General features: G+C 41.9%; 1 protein-coding gene across 2 annotated transcripts in view; it reads left to right on the top strand.

Moving 5' to 3' along the window:
• Positions 1-6,545: 6,545 nt before the first annotated feature.
• The window catches only part of tenm3 (teneurin transmembrane protein 3), a 298,938-nt gene continuing 284,575 nt past the window's right edge, over positions 6,546-20,908 (top strand). For both annotated transcript variants that reach the window (XM_039613612.1, XM_039613610.1), the window contains exons 1-4: positions 6,546-6,622; positions 14,642-14,753; positions 15,228-15,298; positions 18,659-18,946. In XM_039613612.1, the coding sequence (XP_039469546.1) occupies positions 6,550-6,622; positions 14,642-14,753; positions 15,228-15,298; positions 18,659-18,946 (544 nt within the window). In that variant the 5' untranslated portion in view covers positions 6,546-6,549. The remainder of the gene's footprint in view (positions 6,623-14,641; positions 14,754-15,227; positions 15,299-18,658; positions 18,947-20,908) is intronic.

The following is a 20,908-nucleotide window of genomic DNA, read 5'->3' as shown; positions in this document are numbered from 1 at the left end:
GGAGTATGAATGTGTGCGAATGTACTTAGTAAGCACTACGTATAGATAAAGTGCTTGTGAGAATGGGTGTGATTGGGTGAATGACACATGTTGTATACAGCGCTTTGAGTACTCCGTGAGAGTAGAAAAGCGCTATATAAGAATCAGTCCATTTACCATTTAATAGGTCTCAAAATGCATGCTCCGAAGTGTGCGGTCACTGGATTGGGACACAGCTTAAGACTCTGTGTGACTCGACTTTTCCATTCCTTGGGCAGAAGTGAATCCTTGGGTGACGATTATGAGTCTGCAGACAGGCTACAACAACCTGCAGAGTTTGCACTTGACGTGGTTTGAGTTTCAAAAACTTGGTCTGCAGTGTGTAGTTCAGCAAGGACACAGTTGCCAGGAAGCATGATGTCATGATGGGTTTCGTTTCCGATCCAAACAGGATGCTTGTAAGGAGTTTGACCTGGTACTGTGATAAGGCAGCAATCGTCAAAGATTCCTCCTGGAAGGGCTGAGGATGTTGGCTGCTCTACAACTGCCCATCTGTCGGTGGGTGGTGAACTTAGGTGGGCGTGACTTTCTAAGCAAACCTTTTCATGAGCTGGTATAATGTAAGGTGTGTTGCCCCTGAGTGTCATTAGCCCAAGCTTTCCTGTGCTTTTTGTTTCATGTCTATGTTCAAGGATTTTTAAAATCTGACTATAGCCATAGACAGCTGATGAAATGGGAGTGTCCCTACAGTGTTCCTCATATAAAACATCAAGGGCATTTGTACCAATTAAAACTGGCAAATCTGTGCTGGAACGTAATTCAGGGACAATGAGAGCTAATGTAGAAATTTGGGGTTTAGACTCAACAAACTCTTTTTGGAAAGCCAACTGGAACTTCTACATACCCTGGATAAGCTACAACTTGTCCATTGTCCTCAACATCTAAGTCACTGATCGGCTGGATGGGTAGATCAGACAAATGTCTCTGGTAAAATGAGTGTGAAATAGTCGTTACTTGCGACCCAGAGTCTAACAAAGAAGTACCACTCACTCCAGCTATGTTGACATTAACCGTGCACATCTTGCCAATCAAGCCCTTTGGAAAACTGGAATGATGCTTACTTGTTTGTGCACGAGACTGTTTTGTTGGGGGGGTTTGAGTGGGACTTGTGTCGCTTCTAGTTCCAGTTTGTCCCTCAGCTGAAACCGGAACTAGTTTAAATCAGAGTTACTTTGGTCTTCCCAAGCTTTTGGTTTTGCCCTTAGCTCTTTTCGCTTGGCTTCAACAGTACTGGGATTCGGCTGATTGTCACAAGAGGGAGCTATATGGCCATCATCGCCACAGAACCACGAGCAAGGCTTTTTGTTCTTACCAAAGCCTTCACTTTTCAACTGAGAGTTCTGTGTTTGTGCCTCCTTTTGCTGCTGTTTCTTTAAAGCTTTAGGGGACTTTCCCTGAGGTTTCTTTGCAACCGTGGTTTCCATTGAAGCTTTTAAGGAAGATAATTGTTCTTGCAGCTGAGAAATTTGCTTTGAAGTTTCTGGATGTGTGAGCTGAGTTATCAGCAGCAGCAGCTTGAAACTCAGTGTTTGGGTAAAAATTTGAAGGATAGGACTGGACCTTTACTTTTGAAACTCCCAAGTGCTGCTTCATGCGAGTTGACTTGGCTGTCTGCTTATCTTCCTCTGTTCACAATAATAAAAGCAGCTCAGAAAAGGAGGGTGGACTGGATTTCTTTTGATGGAGGCTAGCAATTAGGTTATCATCCCAGCACCCCCTACAGAACTGTTTCAAAAGCTTACCATCGAAATCACTGACTGGGACTCCTTCCGCTTCTGCAACTTTATTAAGGGTAGTCTGGAGCCTGTGCACATAGGCTGAAGGTTTTTCTGCGGCATTTTAGTTTGTACTCAAGAATTTTGCAAGCAGCTCATCAACGTCAACTACAGTTCCATATGCAGAATCAAGCAAGCTCAAAAAGTCTGTGGGGCTTGACAAAGGACCCAATTGTTTAACAATGTTTGCAGCTGGCAGTAAGAGGCTTTCAGTGATCTTCCATACTACTTGTCTTTCAGGAACAGAAGAATCTGCAAGATAAAACTCAACATGACTTTGCCAAGTGTCATAGTCAACTTCCATATGAGGGCATGGAGTTTTTCCAGAAAAGGACCTGAACTTTGCAGAGCTTGGATAAGATTGGAACATGTCAGTACTTTTGACAATGTTTTCCACATTGACCCTCTGGACTTCAGGTGTGGTCAAGTGTTCAGGGTTCAAGACTGGAGCAGGTCTGTCGGTAATGGGAGGACTGATGGTATCAGTGGTTAGAATGGGTGGAATAGTTTCACTGCTTGGTCATCTCAAAACAGAACCGGGTATTAAAGGGACTGGGTCATCTACTGAAATTACCTTAGAGGGGGCTGTACCCTCCCTTTCACCATCAGAGGCCTGAAGTTCACTGAGTAGCATTTTCTCATAATCTACCCCACTCATCTTACCCTTTAAATTAGAAAGGTAAGACTCTGTAGTACTAGCTGTTAGCTTAGCACTGTAAACTAGGGAAAAAAGTTTGATGCTGTTAACAACATTTGGGTCAGATGTTGTTCTTTAACAGGGTAGTTCACCCTGAATCGACTCAATGGCTGTGCTGTGCCATACTCAAACTCAACTATGGCTGTATCTTTAAAGTCAGGGTCAGAACTAGTAATAGAACCATAGTGTTGCAAAAACTTAACAACTTATTCATTAGTCTCTGTACCAGAAAACCCACTGATTAGTTCAGCATTTGGTACCTTGATACATTCACGTTCAATAACATCCATGGTATTTCAGTGGAGGTCTGTGCATAGAACTGCCAAACTGTGTGCCAAATGATTGGATTAGAGGCATGAAATAGCCAAACTTCTCCTGGCTGGCTCGCCACTTTTATGTAACAACTGCTTAGTATAGTTAGGCTAGGCTTATAGACTAGATTTGAGAGGAGTAAAATAAATTTGAGAGAATTGAATGTTGAACAGCCAGCAGGTTTATTACAATGTTACAATGGTGCAATTTACCAATGTAAACAACAAAGAACAAATTAACAGAGAAGAGCACTCTTTTGAAAATAAAAGCAAAATAATATAAAATGAGTAGTTTCTTTAGACCTGACTCCTGATGAACAGGATATTGTGAGTTCAATAGTTCCTCCAAAGAACAATCCGTATGGAGTAAGTGGTTTGTTCTTACTTATCTGAAATCCTGTGATTTGAAGTAATTCCATCTGTAGATCTACTCCTGCATCCAGAACAGCTGGCCACACTGCTTTTGGATTTGACAAGAGTTTTCACAGGGTCTGGCTAGCCATCCGTATCCAGAACCAACTTCGAGATCAGATCCAAGATCACAAAAAATCAGTCGGAGATTCTAAGAAACAAACACACGCGCCACCTGGTTTGGTCGAGAGCAAAACACATAAAAGGCTTGTGTAGCTTATTAATTGCTCTTGTGTCTTGCAGCAACATGCTTATGTTGCATTCAATGGACAACGGAAAATCAAAGTGTGTTCAAGGGGTGTCGGAAATAATAATATAAGCCAAAAAAATACTAGTAACCATGTATGTAGGGGTTACACAAACACTGTTCACCTCTGCTGGAGCTTATGATTATCAAGTGCAGACCGTTCTACCTACTGAGGGAATTTTCAGTCGTGCTGTTTGTTGCTGTCTATATCCCTGTGGCGGGGCATGGTATGCGGTGCCGCTGCAGGAGAGGTGGATGCACCTGAGCAGCATCCGCTATCCACCGGCTTAAAGTGTGAGCCAGCTCCTGAACAGTGATGGTTGTTGGAGTGTTTGGCTGAGCTGAAAAGCTGCAGCCATGTGATTGCTGTACACAGTCATGTGGTGCCTCTGATCACATAACTGTTACGCTAATGCCAGCATACAGGCTCCTGGTCAAAGTCACCAAACCAGTTTGTAAGCAGGTACTTGTGTGGCCAGAAGGGTCCTCAAAGGCACTGACTTTCTCTGCATTGAATCATACTTGTTATTAATCTCTGGCTCTCTTCCACAGCATGTCCTTTATCCTGTCTTCCTTCTCTCACCCCAATCGGTCACGGCAGATGGCCCCGCCCCTCCCTGAGCCTGGTTCTGGTTTCTTCCTGTTAAAAGGGAGTTTTTCCTTCCCACTCTTGCCAAAGTGCTTGCTCATAGGGGGTCATATAATTGTTGGGTTTTGCTCTGTATGTATTATTGTAGGGTCTACCTTACAATATAAAGCGCCTTCAGGCAACTGTTGTTGTGATTTGGCGCTGTATAAATAACACTGAATTGAATTAAATTGAATTGAACTGCAAGGCTGACAGCAAGACTGCTTTTCCACCACAGACTGGGAGGTCTTTAAACAGGCTGCCACACATGACAACACCACAGACCTCCAGGAATATACAGAAACTGTCCTTGCCTACATCTCAAAGTGCATCGATAATGTCAGAGAGACCAGGACTATTACTGTCCGGGCTAATGAGAAACCATGGGTCACAGGTGAGGTCTACAGGCTCCTGAGGGTGAGAAATGCAGCCTTCACAGCTGGGGATGAGGTGAGCATAGAAACAGCAAGGGCAAACCCGTCACGTTCTAAAAATAACCCACAATAGGTGAAATCCGCGAAGTAGCTAACTTTATTTTTTTTAATATTTTTTCTAGATGTTTTAATGCTGTAAAACCCCTCACTAAAGACTTTATACACTTTTCTCAGATAGGCATTAACATTTTCACATTTTTCTCTCTTGTTTAAATATTCTCAAAGTTAAAACCTTCGAACATGGGAATAGAGCAGCTGCGAGAGAATTCAACGGTAATGAATCAATGATACAGAAGTAGAGGAAGCAAGAAGAATGAGTTGAGTAAAGTTCGACTTATCTGACTGTTTTATTTCGCTTCATGCGCCTTATAATCCACTGTGCCTTATGGTCCAAAAAATACGGTAACTTCTAAATTCCTTTAGCATTTTCAGAAGTCCAACTTTTTGTGCGATGGTTAGCATCTTCCTCTGCCTTTTGGGTGCTACCACAGGTGCCTTTCATGGTGCAAAACGTTTCGTCGACATTGTTGTGTTTTCTTGACGAGAAAACATACAGTACAGCACTTCAGAGTCACACTGCTAGCAATCGAAGATTTATGTAAATTTGGCAAGAACACAATGAGGTGTAAGAAAAAAAAAACATGCAAAATTGCACGCAAAAAAATCTGCGAAACAGCGAGGCCGCGAAATGTGAACCGCATTATAGCGAGGGACCAGTGTACTCCAGGAGGATTTCTCAAAGCTTGAGCGACAGCAGAGATACTCGGAGGGTGTGGCAAGGGATACAGACCATCACAGACTACAAGCCCACTCCGCAGACCGCTGTCAGTTCCACCTCTTTACCGGATGAGCTAAACGAATTCTTCGCTCACTTTGAGGCACAAAACTACACTTCCCTCCCTCCAGGACATCTACTGCACCCGCCTCATCCAGAAAGCCCTCTGCATTACAGGTGATTCCACTCATCCGTCCAACAGCTTCTTCAGGAAGGAGACTGAAGAGCCTCTGGGCTACACCAGCAGACTGAGAGACAGCTTCATCCATCAGGCTGTCAGGATGCTGAATTCACTCCTTGCTCTCACACACATGAACTCCAGACCTGCATTCACCTCTTCCCTCTTTTTCTCTTTGTATTGTTTTAGTGTACACTGAGGGCCATGGGAGGTTAACAATTTCAAATTCCTGTGTATGATCTGTGCATATGGTTTTTGACAATAAAGCTGACTTTGAGCAGACTTTCACTTTATGGTTTCAGTATTGATTTTAGAGACATTAAGCAGATGTTAGAAGAGCTTTGGATACATGTGGGTTACGCTGAAAGTATTTTAGGGAATTCTATTGTAATGAAAAAATCTACGTGTGTTTTCCTTTTATTATAAATTTTTAAAACTACATCAAAAGTATAAATGAAAACTTCATTAAAAAAAACAATCAAACAGTTGCAGATATTTTGTGTAACTAATCATGAAATAAATGTGATTATCAATATTTCTGTGCAATATACTATACTATACTTTGCATGTTTGTAGTGTCTTTATGTGTGTGAGTTTGTGTCAACACAGAAGGTTTGCATGACTCACAGAATGTGCCTTTTGGTATATATCTTTATCTGTAAGCACACCAGTTAAGCCTGCTGCTTTTGCATGTCAGAGATTTGTGCAGGTTACAAATAAGGACACAATAAAACAGAATGCAGGTTGTGATTTTTTAATGAAGTCAAGATCACATTCTGGTACTTGGCAATGGCAGATTAAACTGTCATGTTTAACTTTAACAGTAACTGCAGGACAAGACCATTGGAACATATAACCACTTTTCTTGTCCCTTTTTGTGTGTGGTTGTAGGTGGACCAACAACCCTTCACTCTTTGTCTGGCTGTCTCTCACTCATTTTTTCTTCTTTGTTTTTCATTCATCTGTCTATCTCTCTCTTTCTGTTTATCTTTCTGTCTATGCAGCTGTACAGCAGTATGCCTGTATGTTTGCCAGCAGCATAAGAAGAAGCATTATGGAAGTGAAAGAGCGACGTCCATACTGCTCACTAACAAAGAGCCGGAAGGACAAAGAGGGGCCATACACTGGTGAGACAGCTCATTTAGAACATTCATAGAGTCTTTTATGTATTTTTATTATGTATGTATGTGTTTCTCCATCCATTCATTTCATGAGTCAGCCAAGAGCTGAGTGATATATATATACCCACATAGCAAGGAGGTCTGGCCCGGATCTGGTATCAAGCCGGCACTACTGGCTGACTTCTGGCATGATAAGACGTATGTCATCCAGATATGGGCCAGGCCTGGCATAGATGGCACTGTCTATGTGATGGCATGCCATATCTGGCCCAATTGTGGTTTGGTTTATGTGGCCCGGGCCCATAGAAAACAGGTCTTCCCCTGATCTGGCATCAAGCTGGCACTTCTGACTGACTGGTGTCACGGCAGGGTGTATGTCAACCAGATGTGGGCCAGGTCTGGCAATGATGGCACTGTTTATGTTCCTATTTTCCTATTTTAGTTAGAAGACCCAAATGCCATGTTGCAATACTATACTGCTATGGTAGCCAACATTTCAAATGCAGGTTTGACAGGTTTGTGAGTGTACACTTTATCCAAAACCTAGTGACTTTTTACTTTTCTTTGCCAGTGGGTGGCTGTAGCTAAGGAGGTAGAGCAGGTCACCTACTGATTGGAAGGTTAGTAGTTCGATCCCTGGCTCCTCCAGTCTGCGTATCAAGTGTATGAATGTAGTTAGGAAGCACTCAGTTAAGAGAAAGTGTGTGATTGGGTGAATGTGGCATGTTGTATAGAGCGCTTTGAGTAATCTGGGAGACTTGAAAAGCACTATATAATTCATTCACTGTCTGAACAGAGTTTCGTCATGTTCCTTTTGCACTATTATGTTCTGGCACATGTTGTTATTACATGGCTTGATTAAGGTACACATTAGGCTGACATCTGGGGCCAGAGCTGAAACTGTTCTGGGCCAGCACAGGGCCAGTAGTGTCTACAACTGGCCCGTGGCTGCACACAACTTACACATGGCCCACATACCTCAAAGAATGACGGCAATTTGGTGGCCCAGATCAGGTTTGCCAGAGGTAGTCCACACATGGGCCAGCACAGGACCACCAGTGTGTCTGCAACTGGCGTTGTGCTGGCCCATGTGTGGGCCAGCACACATGGGCTGGCCCTCACCGCAATCGGTCACAGCAGATGGCCCCGCCCCTCCCTGAGCCTGGTTCTGCCAGAGGTTTCTTCCTGTTAAAAGGGAGTTTTTCCTTCCCACTGTCACCAAAGTGCTTGCTCATAGGGGGTCATATGATTGTTGTGTTTTTCTCTGTATGTATTATTGTAGGGTCTACCGTACAATATAAAGCGCCTTGAGGTGACTGTTGTTGTGATTTGGTGCTGTATAAATTGAATTGAATTGAATTGAATTAAATACTGTGCAGGACCCTCAAGCTTCCAGGCCTCTGTTAGAGGACCTGAGCTTGAAGGCTAGAGTGCCCGCAAGTAACCCCAACGTGAATAGGATGAGGGACCTATGGAATCTTCGATACCCAGCGTCCCGATTGATGGCGAAACAACTAGTAGCTCAGTGTTCCAACATTTGGAAGATGGAACCGCTCTCATAGCTAGAGAATGATGAGGTAGAACACAAATGATACAGTAAGCGGAAACCAGAATGACAGGTCAGGGGGGAGATATCATCACCCCCACCCAAGATTGAGTACCAAGCCCCAAGTGCGATTGAAGAAGGATCGTTGAGTGCGAGAGGAATTGACCTGAGAACAAAGCTTGAAACCTGGACCCACTGTAGCCGTCTACCAGGACTACGTGAAGTACCCTCAGAAGATCTACTAGATGATGCGAATGCAGCACTATGGACAATGCCTACTGAAGCCATTACCAAGACTAACCAGCTGATCTACACCACAACACCAGTGATCAGTGAGATTCTTGGCTATAAGTTGAACAGCCAAAAGGAGTAGTACCCTCCATGGAGAAGGAGACTAGAGGCCAAGATCAAGGTAGCACGGAGGGAAGTAGGCCTAAGTATGGTATAACAGAGAGATAGAAGGCAGCTGTTCTCCACAGAACCATCCAAGGTGTACTCTTAGTGCCAGGAGAACAATATGAGAACAGCACCACCAAGGCTGGAGACGGAGCAATACCAGACGAACATATGGGAGAAATACACAACCAGAATGACAATGCTCAGTAGCTAGTGGATCTAAGAGAAGACCACAGCAACCTCCCTGAACAGGGTCAAGTAACCATCACTGTAGCAGACATCCAAGAAAGGGTCTCCAGTATGAAGAGTTGGTCAGCACCAGGCCCCGACATGGTTCATGCCTTCTGGCTGAAGCGCCGACTGCACTGCATGAGTGTCTGGCAGCATAAATGAACCACTGAAGGACAGACATTCCTGATCCCCAAGGTTCCCCAGAAGAGACCAGTCCCATCCAACTACTGGCCAATAACCTGTCTCACTACCACATGGAAGCTCCTGTCAGGCATCATAGCAGCTAAGATGAACAGGCACGTGGCTCAATACATGAGCGGGGCACAGAAAGGGATTGGTAAGAATGCCAGAGGAGCAAAACACCAGCTACTGGTAGACAGAACAGTTGCCCAAGACTGCAAGACTAGGCTGACCAACATGTGCACTGCCTGGATTGATTACAAGAAGGCCTGTGATTCTTGTAATGTGATTCACACCTGTGATTCACACCTGGATCCTGGAATGTCTAGAATTGTATAAGATCAACAGGAGCCTGACCTCACACTCCATTGTTCAGTGGGCTAGTTTGTGCAAAGGTACTGTTTATAAGGTTGGGGAAACATGCAGTCAGCTGAGACTGAAGAAGTCACTTGGATGAGTGATGAAACATTTCTCCCACTGAAAACGCTACATCCAGATGAACCGAACCAACTTTTTGTGGTTCTAAGTGAGATCATTGACAAGACTGGCTATGGATACCCACTACAGAATGGAGCAATTGTCAGCCAACTCCTCTACATGGATGACATCAAGCTGTATGCCAAGAGTGAAAGAGACATTGATTCACTGATCCACACCACCGGGATATACAGCCACGACATTGGAATGTCATTCGGACTGGAGAAGTGTAGTCAGATGATAACAAAGAGAGGGAAGATAGTCAGGACTGAGGGGATCGAACTACCAGAAGGCAATATTGCAGACATAGAGGACAGCTACAAGTACCTGACAATCCCACAGGCAAATGGGAAACATGAAGAGGCTGCTAGGAAAGCTGCAACCACCAAGTACCTGCAGAGGGTCAGGCAAGTCCTGAGGAGTCAGCTGAATGGTAAGAACAAGATCCAGGCTATCAACACCTACGCCCTGCCTGTGATCAGGTACCCTGCCGGGATAATAAGCTGGCCAAAGGAGGCAATGGAAGCCACTGACATCAAGACCAGGAAGCTCCTGACCATGCATGAGGGTTTCACCCCAAGTTCAGCTGTACGTTAAGCCGAAAGAAGGAGGCCGGGCACTAGTAGCAATACTGAATGTCAGCAACGAACACAACAGAAGAAGCTGGAGAAGTACCAAGGGCTCAGAGAAGGGCTCAAGAAGATGTGGAGGGTGAAGGTAACAGTGGTCCCAGTGGTAATTGGAGCGCTAGGTACAGTGACTCCCAAGCTAGGCGAGTAACTCCAGCAGATCCCAGGAATAACATATGAGATCTCTGTTCAGAAGAGCGCAGTACTAGGAACAGCAAAGATAGCGCGCAAGACCCTCAAACTACCAGGCCTCTCGTAGAGGACCTGAGCTTGAAGGATAGACTGCCCCCAGGGACGAGAGGGGAATTTATATACTGCATGCTTCCTGTGACTGTGAAGGCTTAGGTTGTTGTTGGGGGTGTGTTAAGAGATTTGATTGGGCAATCAAGTGGAAGTAATGAAAATGAATGAATGGGCTAAAAAGCCCACATAGCAAAATTGGTATGGCCCGGATCAGGCCCACACAATGTGCTTACACATGTCCCACATACTGCAAAGAATGATGGCCCTTTTGTGGCCCAGACCAGGTTTGCCAGAGGTGGCCCACACATGGGCCAGCACAAGACCAGTTGCAGACACACTGGTGGTCCTGTGCTGGCCCATGTGTGGATTACCTCTGGCAAACCTGATCTGGGCCACCAAAAGGCCGTCATTCTTTGCGGTATGTGGGCCATCTGTAAGTGGTGTGCAGCCACGGGCGAGTTGTAGACACACTGCTGGCCCTGTGGTGGCCCAGAACAGTTTTAGCTCTGGCCCCAGATGTCAGCCTAATGTGTACCTTAATCAAGCCATGTAATAACAACATGTGCCAGAACATGCAAAACAGTGTAAAAGTAACATGACGAAACTCTGTTCAGACAGTGAATGGACAGATTCTTTTATAGCGCTTGTTTAGTCTCCCGGATTACTCAAAGCGCTCTATACAACATGCCACATTCACCCAATCACACACTTTCTCTTAACTGTGTGCTTCCTAACTACATTCATACACATTCACACTCTTGACATGCAGACTGGAGGAGCCAGAGATCGAACCACTAACCTTCCAATCAGTAGGTGACCTGCTCTACCCCCTGAGCTACAGCCACCCACTGGCAAAGACGACTACACTGTTACTAGGTTTTGGATAAAGTGTACGCTCACAAACCTGTCAAACCTGTGTTAAGGTTCAAATATTGAGGCGGAATCCTAAATAACCACCACTGATCCGGCCGTGTGCAATTAGACGGCATTTTGAGACACTGGCTACCATAGCAGTATAGTATTGCAACATGGCATTTGGGTCTTCTAACTAAAATAGGAAAATAGGAACATAAACAGTGCCATCATTGCCAGACCTGGCCCACATCTGGTTGACATACACCCTGCCAAGACACCAGTCAGTCAGAAGTGCCAGCTTGATGCCAGATCCAGGCTAGACCTGATTTCTATGAGCCTGGGCCACATAAAACAAACCACAATCGAGCCAGATATGGCATGCCATCACATAGACAGTGCCATCTATGCCAGGCCTGGCCCATATCTGGATGACATATGTCTTATCATGCCAGAAGTCAGCCAGTAGTGCCGGCTTGATACCAGATCCGGGCCAGACCTGCTTGCTATGTGGGAGTGTGCTTGTAGGGTAGCACTGCCCAGATGTTGTATTTTTTCTTTAATGCCATCTATAATTCCATTCTTAATTATAATTTAATTATATTAAAGGGCAATCAGTAAATGAATCAAACACTAGACATAAAAACAGCTGAGATTCTTTTTAAATCATGACTGGATAACAGGATTAGGAAAGCACCCAGTATGCAAACGTTTTAACCTAGTGCCTCTTGCCATGTTTACTCATTCACCACTTATAACGGGAGCAGCAGTTGTTGCAGCAAGATTGTGTGGCCTCCTCAGTAGATTATCATAGAGATTGTTTGTCAAATGATTTCTATGCATACACAGGTTGCTTTGATGTCCATGTGCTGTAGAGCTATACAATCGTCTGCAACCCTTACAATGAGGCGATCGTGGCTCAAGAGTTAGTAGTTTGTCTTGTAATTGGAAGGTTGCTAGTTCGAGCCCCGGCTCCGACAGTCTCGGTCCTTGTGTCTTTGGGCACGACACTTCACCCGTTGCCTACTGGTGGTGGTCAGAGGGCCCGGTGGCGCCAGTGTCCGGCAGCCTCCCCTCTGTCAGTGCGCCGCGGGGCAGCTGTGGCTACAATGTAGCTTGCCATCACCAGTGTGTGAATGGTTGGATGACTGAATGTAGTGTAAAGCGCTTTGGGGTTCATAGGGACTAAGTAACGCGCTATACAAATACAGGCCATTTACCATTTTTTTACAATGTGATACATGTACATATACCACCATTCTTATTTATGATTATTAAGATATTGTTCCTCACAGTATATAAATATTTTATTATTACATTGTACCACCGCAAGAGCACTCAAAAGCCAAATAGCAAACTCTTGTCAGTGTACTATTTTTTTTTTTTTTTGTTAGATAACCTGTTATATTTTGTTAAAAGTGAAATTTGGCCTGGCTCTGTCTTTGGTTTGTGTATATCACCTAATTTTTCACTCCTGAGAAGTCAAAGGTATGTCAGGAGTGGCTTTGTGTGGTGATGATTTTGTCTTCCTTGAGTTCATCTTATCCATCTGTATGTTTCTTAAACGTACCGCAGTGTTTTGACTTTGGATATTAAACATTCAAAATTATTATTTGATTTGACCTTACACTTTTCTGTCCCTCATATGTGTGATAAATTTTTTTTTATATATTATAATATGATTTGATTTATTACCTGTTTATTAATACAAACAGAAGCTATTTTAATGTAGTTGTTATCAAGGACATTTTATTCTTTTTTCAATTTAATTTTACAATTTGATGCTTTCTAAGCGTTTTGAAACCAAAACTACTTTCTTTGATTGCACTGTTAGTTATTAATGGAACAGACACAACATAAAAATCATGTAGTCTGCAGTGACTTACCCTCCTCAGTAAATCCAGTAAATGCAACCTGGATTCATTCATTTGTTCTGTCTTTTTTCGATTAAAGAAGAAGCTAAATTATGGTGAAATGATTGGTGGAGAGATGGACTACTACTATCAGTAATCCCAAAATTTTCTTTGTAATTCTTTGAAGCTATTATGTTATATTAGTTTAACATAAACATGTAACATAAAATAATATCAACAGTTCAGTTCAGTTTATGTCATGGTCCTGGGTCAGTGACCCAGTGTTTTGAGTTTCTTGTGTCTCTGAGTTTTGTATTGTGGTCTTAGTTCCCTTTGTTCCCCCAGTTTATTCTTTAGTCTAGTGTCTTAGTTTGGCTTTCTTGTATTCTCTTTAGTTCTGAGTATTTAATAGCTGCCCTCTGTGTCTCTTTGTTGTTGTTCTGTGTTTCTTAGTTGCTCCGTCTCCCCTAGTCTAGTTTGCGTCTGTGCTACTTCCTGTTTTACTTTGAAGGTCCATGTCTCTTGTGAGTGTATTCTACTTTGCTCCCTCATCTCGTCAGTTCTGATTTCTCCCAGCTGTGCTCCCCTTCTGTGTCTCATTCCCCTCGTTACTTCCCAGTGTATTTTAGCCCTACGTTTCCCTGTGTCAGTGTCGCGTTCTCCCTCATTCATGGCCGTGTGTTTCTCCGTGTACCTGTGTATTGTTTCCCAGTTTAGTTTCATGTCAGTTTGCTTCGCCGTTTTCCTGTCCAGCAATAAAGCTGTGTTTTGAGTTTATTCCTGCCTCCGCAAGCTTGCGTTTGGGTCCACTTCCTGCCTGCCACACAGCCGATTCATGACAGTTTATGCCAAGAACCTCTTCATTCCAAGAATCACTTAATAGCTTAAGTTTAATTCTTAGGTTGCTTATTGTTTAAATGTTTACCTTGGTGTATTCCCTCAGTTTTTTCACAGCATTCCTGTCTCTGGGAATTCCCCTATACTTAGCTCAGTTCTGTCTGTGTTTATCTGCTAGTTGTTGCACATCACTTCCTGTTTTATTTTGTTATCACTTGTCTCTTGTGTATTGTGTTTAACCTATTTACCTATCTGGTTACCCTCTTTTAGTTAAGGTTGTTTTAGTTCTTTAGTTCTATGTCATTTCTCATTACCCCTTGCAGTGTATATTTAAAGTCTAGGGACATGTAGGTAGAAAACAGCAGAAGATATTCTCTGTGTAGTACATGAGGAGAAGGAAGTTATTAGTAAAGCAAGTAAACTACAGCTTCACAGCTCATCTTCAAGCCATTGAGCTTTTGCTTTCAGCACCTTCGCTGGCACTGTTTGTAACTTATGCTGATAAAACTGAAAGTGTCTCATTGATGGTTATTGATTATATTATTGTATCCTTCCTCAATGAAATTATTTGTTGGAAGTCAAAATATTCACTGTTGTAAATTAAACTACCAGCATTTTAAACAAATAAAACTGAAAAGTGTATTGGGTTTGGCAGACATTTGCACCCTTCTCGTTCAGAGTTGATTTTGATGATCTACTTTAACTGTACATAGTGATGGATTTTGGCTTGAGCTGCATCTGCATAAAGACTTTTTTATTCTGTCTATTTGATGTTCATCAGGGGACAGTGAAGGCTGTGCTATTGGTTCCCAGGGACTCCGGGTCCCCACCCAGAAGTCCTATTCCTCCAGTGAAACACTGAAGGCTTTTGACCAGCACCAAGACCAGACAAGGTTAGAAAATAGATGACACGCATATTATCTTCTGTTTAGTTGAGCAATATTAGAAGTGTGCCAAAAATGTCAAAAACACAAATTGGCATGATTAGAATTTCTTTTCTGTATGTGTGTATCTCTATTTTTTCCTATGTGTAATTCACCTTTGTAAACAACTGGCTGAAAATCTACTGTATTTAATTGTACTCTATTGAATAAACCTACATATATGGGAATTTATAAGCAAAGTTTATTTCTTCTTAAAAAGAATATGGTTGACTTAGACCTTCCTCAGTCTTGGCCAGCTGCCGCTTTCCCAACCTTATAAGCAGAGCATTTGCATTGTTACCGAAACTAGCACCATTGATAAGAATGGGCCATGAGGTCAGTCTTGACCATTGATGAATGGTCACAGAGGGAGTCAGGGCCTTTTTTGATATGATGCTCTTCTTCTTCCCTTCCTTTATCCTTTTTGCCCTTGGCTTTTGACAGGTTACTGTACGGGACAACCAAGGGACACAAGGACATGGTTCACCATGAAAAGGATGATTATAACAGACAAGGTGAGAGTCTACAAAAGTGCACAGACAGAAATGTTATCCCTATCTTTTTGAAGGTGTGCACTGAGACCAAAAAAACTACTGTAAAACGGAAAAAAAAAGATATTTCCATCAGTTTAGAAATACGAATTGTCTTTCTTTAAAAAAAAATATGATTACAATGTAGAGACATTAAAGTACATATACATGAAATTTAAACAACCTAGAATTGTATGCATAAAATTTGCATAACCTAACATTAAAAGTATATATGACTGGAGTTCAGATAGAGGATGGAAGCATATGATAATAAGTCTGAAGGCTATAATCACCCAATGAAAGTGAAAATAGTGAGGAAAAGAGAAAAATCACTGAGGAAAATGAAAAATAATCAACAAACAAAACTAAACCCATTTTTCTCCAAGTCCACTTACAACAGTATACATTATTGAACATATAATAAAAGTCAGTTATCCTACCACCTGTATATTTGCAGCTATTTAAAGTGGAGTGCATAAATTCATGTAATGTGAATTTAAACAGCACCACTGCTTCTCTCTTGCTGTGCTGTTAATCATAGAATGGTTTTATAACTTTTCTTTTTATCTGCTGATTGAAAATGAAGCACACACTTAGATTTTACTGATATTTTTTTTAAATATATTTTTTAAGGATTATCGTGTTATTTGAAAATGATTTGAGCTCAATTCCAGTTACTCCTCATTTCCAATTAAATGTAATTAAATCATATGAAATATAGATATCAAAGAAACAGCATTTGAAATAGAAAAGTGAATTTTATTTATTTACTTTTATTTACTATTTAGTGTCTTCATTCTGTTGTATTGTATCTATTTTTAAGTTATTACAGATTTTTAATACAATTCTTCTCCAAGAGTACAGGAGAAAAAACGCAGACTTTACTTAGACTACTTTATTTCCATGTTACAGTCATTATTCAGAAAAAGTAATGTATTACATGTTACTCATTACCTTTCTTAAAAGTAATACAGTACCTTACTTAATTACTCATCATAGAAAGTAATTTCTACAATACTGACATTACTTTGTTATTCTGTAAAATGCCCTGAAACACATCAGTTATAAATAAACCTGAGGCTACAATCACACACCAACACAGATCCCTGTCTTAATGAGGAAATGCATACAATCTTTTTTTAGTGTTTCTGTATGAGCACAAACCTGACAAACCAAGTTGAAAACCAGCCCAAACAGACTTCAAAGCAATAACTGCAGTGATTCTAGTATTGAAACATTACTGCTCGTCACTGCCTTTGTTACCTGTTGAAGTTCAGACTCTGACAGCAAAGCTAGGATCATCGTACACTCAGCTTAAACATGATTCTGGGTTATTGGCTGTCCTGAATACATTCTCGTTGTTTTATTTTATATCATGCTCCTGTCCTTTTTTAGACCACTCCACCAGCTTGTTGTCCTCCCGCACACATACTTAGCTTTTTATTTAGAAACCTTCCAAATTTGACGAGTTGGGATACTGTCGGAACAAACAGCAAATGTTTTTTAATGTTATTCACTGTTTAGAAAGCGGTTAAGCTGTTAAAATCAATGATGTTTACTATTATTTGTAAACTTGGACCATCATATAATTATTTATTATTATTTTTCACTTACTGTTTTTACTTGTAATAATACTAATAATGTGTAAAGGTTATCGTTTCATTAGCAGTAAAATTGATCTTTACTAAACTCTCTTATTTACATGTGAGCAAACTGTATACAAAACTAAAGCACAGCTTCATATTGCTTATATTAAATATGTACATGTTAAGTGAGCTGCACCACTGCAGAAGACTTAAAGCACTTATAGTCTCAACGTCTAATTGGATTTGAGGCACCTTTTGTCTAGTTTGTCTTCTATGTTATTCATTCAGTCTCATAAAAAATGCTTTGTCAAAGATTCCTCACAGACTTGTTACCAGGTTTGACTATTTTTTTCATAGCTGTCTTCTACCTACTGTATATACACTGTATTGCCAAAAGTAATCACTCGTCTGCCTTCACACATATATGAACTTGAGTGAGATCCCATTCTTAATCCATAGGGTTTAATGTGATGTCAGCCCGCTCTTTGCAGCTATGCTAGCTTTAGTTTTTCTAGGAAGGGTTTCCACGAGGTTTAGGAGTGAGTTTGGGGGAATTTTTGACCATTTGCCACATCTGGCACTAATGTTGGCCGAGAGCCACTGGATCTCAGTCTCCATTTCCAGTTTATCCCGAAGGTGTTTGTGAGGTTGAGGTCAGGGCTCTGTCTTTGTGCATTGGTGCACAGTGCTGTTGGAACAGGAAGGGGCCGCCCCCAAACTGTTCCCACATAGCTGGGAGCTTGAAATTGTATCTTGTTATGCTGAATATTAAGATTTGCTTTCAGTTGAACTAAGGGGCCAAGCCCAACTCTGAAAAACAACTCCACACTATATCCCCCCACCAACAAATATAACACTGGACAGACAAGTAACATTCTCCTGGCAGTCACCAAACTCAGACACCATCATATTGCCATACAAAGAAGCACCATTTGTCGCCCCAGAGATCAGATCTCCACTGCTCTAGAGTCTATTGGCAGTGTGCTTTAGATAACTTCATCCAGTGCTTTGCATTGTCCTTGGTGATATGAGGCTTGACTGCAGCTGCTTGGTCATAAACTCACATTCTCTGGACGTTTTCTATTGGATTCAGTTTTACTTATACAGCACCAAATCACAACAACAGTCCCCTCAAGGCGCTTTATAGTGTAAGGTAGACCCTACAATAATACATACAGAGAAAAACCCAACAATCATATGACCCCCTATGAACAAGCACTTTGGTGACAGTGGGAAGGAAAAACTCCCTTTTAACAGGAAGAAACTTCTGTCAGAACCAGGCTCAGGGAGGGGCGGGGCCATCTGCTGCGACCGGTTGGGGCGAGAGAAGGAAGACAGGATAAAGACATGCTGTGGAAGAGAGACAGAGGTTAATAAAGACACACTGTTCCTGAATTAATCTGAAGGCCACATCAGGTTTGGAGGTCTGTAGCGACTGACTCTGCAGAAAGTTGGTGACCTCTGCATACTCAGCACCCCGGTCTGCAATTTGAAATTGGCCTACCACTTTGTGGCTGAGTTACTGTTCTTCTCAATCGTTTGTAGAAGCAGTCTGAATGCCTAGGTGCTTAAATTTATACACCTGTGGCCATGGAAGTGATTGGAACACCTGAATTCAATGATTTGGATGGGTGAGTGAACACTGGCAATACAGTGTATATTTTATGCCATAGTGACACCATCTTTGTGTATTAGATCTATAGTCATTTGCCATGATCTAATGATTTCTAAATGATTTCAACACGGCCATCTGTTTCAGGTCAACACTTCAGTCTTCGTCAGCTGGGGATCTGTGAGCCACCGTCTCGTCGCGGCTTGCCTTTCTGCCCCGAAATGCCTCCACCCCACCGTGGTTTCTCAGTTGGTACAGCTCAGGAGCTAGACACCGATAGTCAGGCAGTCATGTCCCCAGAGCATGCTATGCATCTGTGGGGCCGCGGAGGTCTGGGTAAATCATCCGGGAGGAGTTCCTGCTTGTCGAGCCGCTCCAACTCAGTGCTGACTCTAACTGACACTGAGCACGAGAACAAATCGGACAGCGACAATGGTAGGAGATCAACTGTTCGCTCCATTTTTTATATCATTTCCTTCTTTATGCTCAAATAATAGTTCTTATTCATCTCTTTCGCACTTAGAAACAAGAAGTCACAACAGTTAGCTCAGTCTTTCTGATTTAACTGTTATGTAGCTGATGGTTCATATATCCTCATGGGCCTAATTCTGATATCTGGGGTTTATGTAAAAATGTATTAATTGCAACCAAGTTTTTTAAGACAAAACAGCACAAACATGGATTTGAGAAACTTAGTTCTCTGACATTTAAAGTGATATCCAAGATTAATATGCACACTCCCAGGAAGTGTCCCGCATGGTGGTCGAGCAAGGCAGCAAAACCAAAAAGTCCTGTCAGTTAAATGGACGTATATCTGGCTATTCAAGGCTGCCTGGTGAGAACCTATTCAATTTTCAAAGGCAACTGTTGCTTTTGAGACATGTTGCAAAATGATTTTTATAATTATCTCAGTTTAAGCATTTGATGTTTTAATTACTATTTTAAAGAAGTAGTTAGCACTGTTGCTTTACAGGGAGAAGGTCCTGAGTTTGAATCTAAGAGGTGGCTGGGCCGTTCTTTGTAGAGTTTGCATGTTGTCCCAGTGCTTGTGTGCGTTCTCTCCAGGTACTCTGACTTCCCATCACATTCCAAACACATTCATGGGTTTAAGTTAATTGGAGAAAGTGGCCATAGGTGTGAGCATGAGCATTTGTCTGTTTCTGTTAGTCCCGCAGTGGATCGGTGACCTGTACAGGATGTACTCTGCCTTTCACCCTGTGACAGGATAAGCTCAGCCAAAGCCAAGGCCCTGAAATGGATAAGCAGAAGGGATGGACTTTTATCATGTAATTTCACCCAAAGAAAATAAACTGATTTGGTTGATTGAATATATTGTGAAAAGTTTAATATAATTTTAGTGTAGAACAACAGACATGAAGGATTTGCAATCACAAAACATGTTACACTTAATTCTGTCCCGCTGCAAAATCAGACCTTTTCAGAAGATTCCTATAGGAGGAAAGTTAGTGTCACTGTGGTTTAATACATCTGTTGATACTGTTATAGGTCACTGTGTGTGTGTGTGTGTGTGTGTGTGTGTGTGTGTGTGTGTGTGTGTGTGTGTGTGTGTGTGTGTGTGTGTGTGTGTGTGTGTGTGTGTGTGTGTGTGTGTGTGTGTGTGTGTGTAAGGCTTCTAGCTCTGTCGCTACCTTTGTTGTAGTATGATGGAAAAAAACAAAGATGTGAGAAAAACAGAGAAAATGATCAGAGGAGAGATTTCAGAGTTCAAAACAGGAGCACAGAAAGTGGAGAATAAAGACACAAAAGGGAAAGCGAGAATCCTGTCTGCATTGTCGGTAATATTACCCAAGAAAATATTAGACCAGAGCTGTCTGGCTGGCAAAGGACACACTTGCAAACATGCACACGCACATTGGCAGATATAAACACTTATTGTGTCCGGACCCACGAGGGCCCAGCTACTTGATACTTGGTGATCTGAGCTGCAGGGACAGAAAAAAGAAGATTTTTTTATCCTGAACATACTTATAGGTGCTGTTCTCACATACACAGAAGGTTAAGCTTGTACAATTTATGTTTATTTTGAATCAGCAAAAAAAAAAGTTGCATTAAAAGAAAATCACAGAAGCACTGCAGCTAAAAAAAAAGACATTACTCTACTGCAAATGGAATTTTTTATCATGGAAATGGGCATAAAATATATAAGCTGACCTCTCCAGACTACTTTCTATAAGACTGCTCTCTGCAGATGTATGTGTGTGTTTAATTGAAAAGGGATGAAAGGAAAGAAATGTGGAAATATGAAGGAAAAAGAAAGGAGGGTGGGCAGATGGAGGAGGAGGAATGTATCATCTTTGCTAACCAGATTACTTTACTATGTATGAACAAAACACTTAATCCATTTGGCATCTCTAAGCTGCTTAACACTGTAACCTA

The sequence above is a fragment of the Oreochromis aureus genome, linkage group 6 (assembly GCF_013358895.1).
Source record: "Oreochromis aureus strain Israel breed Guangdong linkage group 6, ZZ_aureus, whole genome shotgun sequence".
NCBI lineage: Eukaryota > Metazoa > Chordata > Actinopteri > Cichliformes > Cichlidae > Oreochromis > Oreochromis aureus.
This window is presented reverse-complemented; position numbering and strand designations above follow the sequence as displayed.